This window comes from Nanorana parkeri, unplaced genomic scaffold (assembly GCF_000935625.1).
Source record: "Nanorana parkeri isolate BGI_ZX_2015 unplaced genomic scaffold, ASM93562v1 scaffold1037, whole genome shotgun sequence".
NCBI lineage: Eukaryota > Metazoa > Chordata > Amphibia > Anura > Dicroglossidae > Nanorana > Nanorana parkeri.
Window position 1 is genome coordinate 264687 of NW_017307305.1, and position 9723 is coordinate 274409.

A 9723-nucleotide genomic window follows, 5' to 3' on the forward strand; every position below is an offset into this window, starting at 1 on the left:
CCTTGACTCCAACGCGGGGCTTCAGTATTGCCGCCACTGACACCAATACTGGGGGTTATTATTGTGGCCACTGACACCAATACGGGGGGTTATTATTGCGCCCACTGACACCAATGCTGGGGGTTATTATTAGGGACACTGACACCAATACTGGGGCTTATTTTTGTGGCCACTGACACCAATACTGGGGGTTATTTTTGCGGCCACTGACACCAATGCTGGGGGTTATTATTGCGCCCACTGACACCAATACTGGGGCTTATTTTTGCGCTTGCGCCCACTGACACCAATACTGGGGGCATTGGTTTAGAGAATGTGTGCAGTAGCAGAGACCGGAAAATGCCTTTGTACTGGTCATGTGACAGGGCTCCGATCTGCCAGCGCTGACTGGCGGAACGGACGGGGGAGGGGGCGGGTACAGCTGGCTCTGCCTCTAGATAGGCAGAGCCAGCTGTCACTCACGCAGCTGGGCGGATCCCGTCATCTAAGTCGGGATCCGCTCCAGGTGCGGCGTCTCAGTATACCGCGAGCTGTAGCTCGCGGTATACTGAGCTTAGGGTAACAGAAGGACGCTAGTTTGTGTCCTCCCGTTACCCTAAGGAGAACTATGGGGAAAAACACTGACCCCATAGTTCTCCTTTAAGGGAAATCTCCCCAATGTGACACAGATGGCCTAGAAAGAGAACCTGTCACTTTCTCTTTATACTAAGTTTCCATGTAAACACGACTTATTTAATACAAATGGCTCTGTAAATGAATGTGAAATTGTGATCTGCAGCCCCCAAAATGATGATGATCCAGCTGCACCAAATGAATGAAGGTGAAAAGTATGGGAGGGAGTGGCCGCGCCCCTATCATATGATATACGGTACACCTCTACATGCGGCACAGAGGTGTATACTCCGCTCTGTACGGTAACCAGCCACGCCTGAGAGTAGGGGCCGCGCGCCCATACTACAGGACATACGGTACGCACCGGAGTCTGGAAGGAGAAAGCGCACTCATCCTTGTGTACCCGGTCTCCCGCCCTGGGTAACCGAATATTTGGCAGAACCGATAACAGCGCATCCTTCGCGTCCACCATGACTCCGGCTCCTGCAGTGTTACAGCTTTCCCTTTTCCCCTTCCGGCGACAGTCTGTCCTCCACTCACCAGACTCGGTGGTGACTGGACTGATGGAGCGGTGAGGGAAAACGCACGCGCGGAGGACCATGACAAAGCGCGACTGCAGCTACCGGGGGGCTGGGTTTCAGCGGTCACGTGATGTAGGGAGGCGGCCATGATGGTTAAGGGCAAATTGCGCTGGAGGGAGGGGGAGATAAAGAGAACCTGGTTTATTAGAGGCCTGCCTTAGGTTGATCGTAAAAGGCGCAAATATACCAACTGCCTGGCTGTTAGTTTTTTTTTTTTAAACTTTGAAACACAAGTCAGGACCAGATACATTGAGGGTGATTGATCAAAACTGGAGCAGACAAAATTTGGAGCATTTGCCCATGGCAACCAATCAGCTTATCCCTTTCATTTTCAAACTGAAGACAGCAGCTGATTGGTTGCAATTAGTAACTGCTCCAGATTTTGCAAATTGTTCCCTGGCTGCAATTTCCATCCCCCTTTATCTGGAAAGTCCCGCTAGATAGGGAACAACACCCATACTGTCATGGCAGAGGACGCATTGGTGCGCGAATCACACCGCAATTTTTTATTGTCGCAGCGGAGTGCTGTTGTTCCGGGAATTTTAGCAGATAGGCAGATGAGGACTTCTGACTTTAATGGCATGTTTCCTATGTGTTAGTGAAGCTGGAGGGTCAGCAAAAGCAATGGGAGCCACTTCATTTAGCTCATGACAGGTTCACTTTAAATTAAAGGAATCCTGTGACAAGAGAATCATGGAAGCTGCCATTGCTGGCCGTTCACTCAGAATGTCAATTGCTTGGCTCTCATGCTTATGTATTGGCTTTATTTTGGGCCATTTTGAACCTTTATTCGCACACAAACGTATGTTTTAGAAGCGTTTTTCATGTGTTTTAAAGCTCTAGGCATTTTTGTTTTGGCCAATGGAAAGCAGTATCATCTGTGACATCATACGTCAGGCCTTGGGCCCTTCGACGGAGGTTGCTAGGAGGAGGAGCACGGCTTCGATCAGCTCTGACACATCGGCTTGAAAAAAGAAGGTATTGCCTTCGAAACGCGTCGCCAGCACGAACCCAGGACCCACTGAGTGTTTTAAACACTCCATCTCTCCACCGAGCCAACTTCTCCTGACCCTTGGGCTCCGCCCCCTCTGCCTCTCCAACACCTCCGCACCGTCATCGGAAGCCGACAGTCTGAGGGCACAGACTCGCCGGACTATCGGGAGGGCCCAGCGTTCATCCACCTCCACTCCGGATCCTCACCCCCCTTCCAGCAGGCATATCAGGGGTCATCACAACACCTCGGCATCTACACTACCCTCCAGCACCGCGTCTCTCCCCAGCGCCGGACACCGCGGACGCCCAGCAGGACTGCCACGCCAGCACCCATCCAGAGGATCATCCTGCAGCCTTCTACATGAGCCCACATCCGTCGTTGAGAGCCAGCTTTCACTTTCCTCGCGGTGAGTTACAAAATCTCTCCTTTCTTGTGCTCACCTCCCTCATCTTACCTTCCTGTTTTTGTGTCACACCACTACGCCACCCATCCCAAGAAGGACCGTCTCCCGCAACTGCTCCATTCCATCTCACGGCCGTCCTAAAAGCGAATGATCCACCTACCATATGTGAGTACATCACTTATCCCTCTCACCAGGCCTCACCACATTTATTGCGCCAAGTAGTGGCGCTTCCGTTCTCCAATTTTTGTTTCCTTTAGTGCACATCCAGCACGACACTCCTGAATCTCCCATTTTGTTTACAGGCTGGAGGTTGCTAGGAGGAGGAGCACGGGTTGCTAGACGCAGAAACACAAAAAACAAATAATCTCCGGTAATAATCCGGTGCTCCCGTTGAAACCTGTGGGACCAAAAACACACGATTCTGCCTGAAAAAAAGCTCATGTGACAAGCGGCGGCATGGCGCTCAGGTGTGAAGGGCGGCCATTCAATATTATGGGAACCTTCATGTTCAGGGCTGTTGCACTTTTCTCGAACAAGTCACTCAGGTGTGAATGGGGCCTAAATGCTGCGTGCGTGCCCCAAAAAAGTGTTCACATAAGACACAGCCAGACTTCTAACATGGCCGGCCCCCATTCTTCTATAATGACAGTGTCAGTGTTGCCGTTCGCTATGTATTCGTCAGTGTGTGAATAAAGCTTGTTTGCAGGCTTCATTCATAAATCCTAGGGATGCCATGGGCACTTCTACCCAATCAGCTGCGAGCTGAGCATTCCCCACCCGCATGTAAACAAAGGGGCGGGATGCTTGTGCCGACATCATTCGCCCTATATGAACACAAAAGGGTAAGTCGTTTTTGGCTGTTTTTTTTTGATCGGGAACCCCTAAAGGAAGTTATCATTAGAGTTAAAGCCAAACTCTGTACCTAGGGGCCCCCGCATGTGTAATTTATTATATGTTTATCTTTTTTCCCCCATGTCTTCAGGCTGGTCATGTGACTTGCAAGGTCCTCTTCCTCTTTTCCTCCGGTGTATAGTCCCCCATTGTGATGAAGTCAGCGCTGCTTTCAGCGATGAAATTGAGTTTGACACTCCTGGTATACTATGTCCAAAGCTGCTGTCCGGATCCAACTCTGCCAAGGGCCACAGTGCAGCAATGGGCTATTTTACAGACCCATCGGCTGTTTATCGGCTGCGGGGGCAACATCTGTGTCTTTAAATCTCATCTCAAGGAAACAGCTGTAAGCGATATGGTATCAGAACTCCACCTATTGCGCACTGAAGACAAATCGTATCAGGGTTCAAATAAAGAGGGGCCGCAGGAAGAGCACATTTTTTGTGCAAAAAATGTGCTCTTCATTATATATGCATTGCCATGGTGCAAGGGGCTTCTGACGTGAAAGGGAGCTGCTGATGTAAAGCGGGACTCTGATGTGAAGGGGGAACTCTAAAGTAGGGAGGGGCTCTGATGCTAAGGGGGGTTCCTAATGAGGGGGTGGGGGACTCTGATGTGAAAGGAAGGGGTTCCTGATGTGAAGGGGTCTCCAGATGTAAAGGGGTACTCTTAATGTGAAAGGGGGTCTTTTGATGTGAAGGGGGGTCTCTGATGTGAAGAGGGAACTCTGATGTTAAAGGGGCTCCTGCTGTGAAGGGGGACTCTAATGTGAAGGGGGCATTTGCAGGTGAAGAGGGCTTTTGATGTGAAAGGAGGGGGCTCTGATCTTATTTGGGGCTCCTGATGTAAATGGGGACTCTGATGTGAAGGGGAGCGGTTCTGATGTAAAGGGGGGCTCTTGATTTAAAGGGGAACTCCATTTTTTTGCAATTTAAACCAGACCACTATCAGGGAGAAAGGTCTGGTATGAATTTTGGAGGGGCCACACGTCGTTTTTTGGACTGCAAAACACAAAGACTGACAGAGCTTCTGTACAGCTGGATTTTAACAATATTCAGCAGGTGGCAAACTCGGCAAGTATGCGGAAAACCGCTATGCGCGCATGCGCACCGCAACTGTACGGAGCTCCGGTCTTTCTGAGCACCGGAAGTGAGGTAGTTAGAGATTTCCATGAGTTGGAGCTTTCCATAGAACACCGGCACAAGTCCAAATACTCACCAACTGTTACTATCACCATTGCAAGACAGAGCAGCCCAATGACAACCAGCACCTGGGGGCAAAAGAGAAAAACCATGTGGGTGAAAAGGTCCGCTATAAGCTTCATACATGGTCACGTGGAAGACACTTTATTGGTAATGGTTTGAATTTCATAAAACATTTTTTTCATAAAACATGTTTTACTGCTGTTTTACATATATCGGTGTCCAGCGATGCACCGATACCGGTATTTCGGTATCGAGTACTCGACGATACCGAGTACCGGAAGCCCCATCCAGAAAGCAATGCGGCGTGTAAAGACTCTGCGTGTAAAGACCCGATTAGCAGGGAAGCCGCCCGCATGCTTCTCGTCACTAGGTGGAGCCGGCTTTCTGGTCAACGCGGAAAGCCAGGCGCTGTGTAATGGTTGGCCTGGCTTCCTGATTGGCCTGGAAGCCGGCTCCATGCTCCCTCGTCATTTGCTCCCTCGTCATGAGGTGACGAGGGAGCATGAAGCCAGCTTCCCAACCAATCAGAAAGCCCGGCGCCATTATTTCTTTATTTGTTATTATTTATTACAGGTATTTATATAGTGCCAACAATTTACATAGTTGCACATTCACATCAAGGAGCTTACAATCTAAGGTCCGTATCTTACATGCATACATTACTTAGAGAGGAGCCAATTAACCTTCCGTCTTTGGAGTGTGGAAGGAAACCAGAGGAAACCCACGCAAGCACATGCAAACTCCTTGCAGATAGTGACCGAGGCCACTAACCACTAGGCCACTGTGCTGCCCTTTACATGGCGCCTGGCTTTTTTTTTTTTTTAAAAGCTTTGTCAAAAATCTTTATTGGCATCACAAATTAGTACAGGCGCTGTGGTTTGCCCATTGTGCTCTTGATGTACAGGGCCCGCACATTCTGCCAATTCTTTTTCAGCAGTGATACCAAGAAGTTAATGGCAAGGTGGACATTGTAGACAAGCTCCTCCTCTGTCATTTTGACATGGCCAACTGCCACAGCCAAACACAGGACCTTTTTCATTTGAAACTTAATGGTGGACTTGACTTCATCAACCTTGGCCACCATGTTCTCATTATGAGTTAACAAAGAAGGACATTTTCCTGCTTTATTCAAACCAGGTCCCAAAATACGAGGAATCTGCTTGATGAGTGATTCAGAGACCAAAAAGGCATCAAACTTCTTAGACAACTTCTTCACCATTTTTTTATTCTTGTTAAGTTTCTTAAGAGCTTCAATGTCCATGTGGGGCAAGTCCACAGCCTTGGCTTCATCACAGTGCTGCTGATCTCCCAAAATGCATACTGAGAATTTGGGCCTTGGTGTAGACTTCAGCCTGACAGTGCCAGAGAAACGCTTGTCCTTTTGGGGGTCATAGTTTTTCAGGCTGATCTGAATTTCCACGCTTTGCAGAAACTTTCTCTTCTTCCTTCTTGCCCCCAGGAGGACCTCCCTCACTGCTTCATGCAGGGTATCCCGAGAAACTTTGCTACTCATCTTGCACTGTGAGCTCCCACCAACCAGAAAGGGCGACGCCTGGCTTTCTGATTGGCCAGCTTCCGATTACACGCTGCCCGGCTTCCTGATTGGCCGGGAAGATGGCTCCATGCTCTCTCTTCACAAGTGACGAGAGAGCATGGAGCCGGGCCTGGAAGAATCGGGCCAGGCATCGGAGCATTTGGGCGATTACGAGTACTCGCCCAAATACTCGGCACCGATACCTATACTAGAATCGGTGCATCACTATCAGCTAGAGCTATTGAGCTCTGTACACAGGCTGTTTACAAGGTAACGAGGAATAGATAATTGATTGCGATTTGTCTGCTTCCGTTTGCTTGACATGGCCACTGACAGCACAAAGATTAAGCCTGCAGATAACTTGGGGGACCTTCCTCGCCACTTTGTCCATCTGCCTGAGCCCTCTGAAATACAGAATTGCACAGCAATGACCATGCTATGCCTGATGAAGGGACCCTGTGTGGCCCCGAAAGCGCTTGTGTAACTGACATGAGTTTGCAATAAAATCTACGAACTTTGATCCTATAAGGATTTGGTGTGCTGGTGACGTTTCTGCAATTATCTATAGGTGAGTGTCGCCGATAGGGCTGTAAACGCACCTCCCGCAGCAGAGTTTGTCAGGCCGAAACCAACAATTACTTTTTTCCCGCCTTTTATAATGACGGTACGGAAGATACATTGCGTTGCAATTAGTTTGCAGGGCACCCCAAATGCAGCTCCGGGCCGCAATGCGATTGACCGCGCCACAACACGCGGTACCGCAATACTGTGCATTGCAGTGCGGTTGAAAAAAGTAGTGCAGGGCAACACAACGTTCCTGCCGCAGTGTAACGCATGGTAGGTGCATTGTGCATGCAGTATATGTGTGAACGGGCCGCGAATGAAGCTTTATTGTCCCCACGTTGTATGACATACTTAGTATGTGGCACATACTGGGTTTTTTATGCTTTACAGGCCACGGACGGGAGCTGATGTTGCAGAAGCTGGGGGACCTCTTTGCCAGTGGTTGCTAGGACCGCCCCCCGGTCATAGCAACCAATTAATGCAGAAGAGGAGGGCCCCTGATGTCATTAGTTGCTGGGACCACCCTGATATGGCAGAGGAGGAGGACCCCTGACATCACTGGTTGCTAGGGCCACCCAGCAGTCCTAGCAACCATTGGCTGCAGAAGAGGAGGGCCACTGATGTCATTGGTTCTTAGGACCACCCAGATATCATGGCAACCAATTACTGCAGAGGAGGAGCACTGGTTGCAAGGACCACCCAGCAGTCCTAGCAACCAATGGCTGCAGAGGAGCAGGACCCCTGATGTCATTGGTTGCTAAGACCACCCAGCGGTCCTAGCAAACAATCACTGCAGAGGCGGGCCCTTGTTGTCATTGGTTGCTAGGATGGCAGTGGTCCTAGCAAACAATCACTGCAGAGGCGGGCCCCTGATGTCATTGGTTGCTAGGATGACAGTGGTCCTAGCAAACAATGACTAAAGAGGAACGCGGTCCAGACACGGACTGATTGCCGACCTGCACTAGGCTATGGCTTGCAGTGGATGCGCCGCCCTTCAACGTCAGCCATAAATGAGTGCAGGTCGGTGGTTGGTCCGGGCCGGATATAGCCTGCGGGTCATAAAATGCCAGGTCTGGTTCTGACGCATTGGCAGCCCATTCAATTACATAAAATGCCTTAACGCACCGCATGCTCACTGGCTTGTATTATTGCAACGCACTAGAGCAGACAGGCATGGGGGCGAGGGGGGGCCACACCATCCATGCCGGGGAATGCTGAGTAGCCCACATGATGGCGCCATTTATTCACAGTGACACGGCAGAGCCACGCTCGATTATAAAAGAAATAGGATTCAAATGCGTATAGTAAACGGGAGGGACTGTTTAGGTTTAGGGGGGTGTTTAATCCATTTCACCCAAAATTTAGGTGAAACATTTCATAACATGCGGACTGTTCCTTTAACCCACGCCCAGTATTTAGTGCACACACCGCTAATCATCTCTAAACCAAGATGTCCGCCCTTCTTAAGTTGCAAAGCTTTGCGGTATGGGACAGTCCTGGGTGTTCCTCCCTGAAACTGTACCGCACCCTTCACCCGAACAGACTTCCATGTTCTTATCACTAAGTGACACCTTATTCCTATGATTACACTCTTCATACAGGGGGGCAGCGTGTAGAGATGTCCAGTTCATGAACGAATCGTTCTTTTGAATCCATTCTATTCACTGAACTGGTGGAGTCGATTCAGCTGAGTGAGCTGATCCGTTTGCAGCAGCTCAGTGTGACGTATAGCAGAGACTCTAGCTAGCAAGCTTGTAATATGACCCTGAGCAGTGGTTCTCAACCTGTGGGTCACGACCCAAAAGTGGGTCGCAACCCACAGTTGAGGGGGTCCCCATGTGCCTTGTGCTGCTCTAGGTAAGAGGCTCCTCAGCCTCCTCCTAGCATGGCAGTGTCAGTTCTCCTAGATGGCGCTGCAGCATCAGCGACCGGAGAGGATCAGAGAGAGGGGAGCAGGCAGGAGTGAGAGGAGGTAAGTGCTTGGGCAACACAGAGCCTGCACTGGGCACCACAGAGAGTCCCACTAGCCACCTGAGAGCCCGCATAGGCTCCCGAGAGCCCACACAGATACTAGTATTGGTGCATCACTAGATTTTACGGTTGGGGGTCACCACAACATGGCAAATGTTACCAAGGGGTCCCAGCCCTAGAAAGGTTGAGAACCACTGCCCTAAAGTGAAAGCCAGGCTTCTGGCAGCCCACCCCTGCAACCAATCACATCTCTGACTCAGTCAGTACACAGAGTCTAATCATATGAGTCGGCTGAGTATACGAATCGAAAGAATCTACTAGTTTAAATAATCGAATGAGTTTACTTAGTTAGTAGACTCATTTGATTCTTTAACTCAGTAAACTCTTTTGATTCTTTGAGTTAGAGTCCCCACCAGTAGAACAATACATGGAATCAATTAGCAGGTTGCAGCAGTGATAAGGGACAGAGAGAGTTTGGATTAGAGGAGATCCTCATTCAGATTGATGGTTTAACCCTTTAGGATCAAATTGGCTTCTCAAGGAAAATTTTTGGTTTTAGTTTTTATTTATTTTATTCTTTTTCACTTAACATTGTTTCACTTAAATGTATTGATAGCGTTAGGATCAATGTACCCCAGGAGCTGCCTGACACACTTCTCTGAATCAGAGTCCTCTGATTCGGATCTTCTATGAAGGTTCAGACAGCTCCTGAGCTTCGGTTCACTGGCTTGTCAGCCGACTCAGCAAGTGAACCGAAGATTCGATTCATGAATCGGTTCTTTTGAATGAACTGATTCAAACGAATCGATTCATTTAAAAGATCCGAACTTCCCATCTCTAGCAGCGTGACGTCAGGTGGCGGGGGTGTGGCCTATCGGTACATCGCTAGAGGACGAAGTCTCCGGGGGCGCTCGGCTGTCTACAACAAAATGGCCGCCGCCTTTTTCTGACACAAGTCAGGGTTTAGG

General features: G+C 49.5%; 2 protein-coding genes across 2 annotated transcripts in view; both read right to left on the minus strand.

Moving 5' to 3' along the window:
• USP5 (ubiquitin specific peptidase 5) overlaps positions 1-1194 on the minus strand; it is a 27215-nt gene extending 26021 nt beyond the window's left edge. The window contains exon 1 of the mRNA XM_018567370.1: positions 977-1194. Within this exon, the coding sequence (XP_018422872.1) occupies positions 977-1084 (108 nt within the window). The 5' untranslated portion in view covers positions 1085-1194. The remainder of the gene's footprint in view (positions 1-976) is intronic.
• A 4321-nt stretch (positions 1195-5515) lies between these two features.
• On the minus strand, positions 5516-6239 carry LOC108796002 (60S ribosomal protein L10a-like). Its single transcript, XM_018567365.1, has one exon. It carries the CDS (start codon positions 6197-6199, stop codon positions 5546-5548), a length of 654 nt encoding a protein of 217 aa, XP_018422867.1. The 5' UTR covers positions 6200-6239; the 3' UTR covers positions 5516-5545.
• Between the last annotated feature and the right edge of the window lie 3484 nt (positions 6240-9723).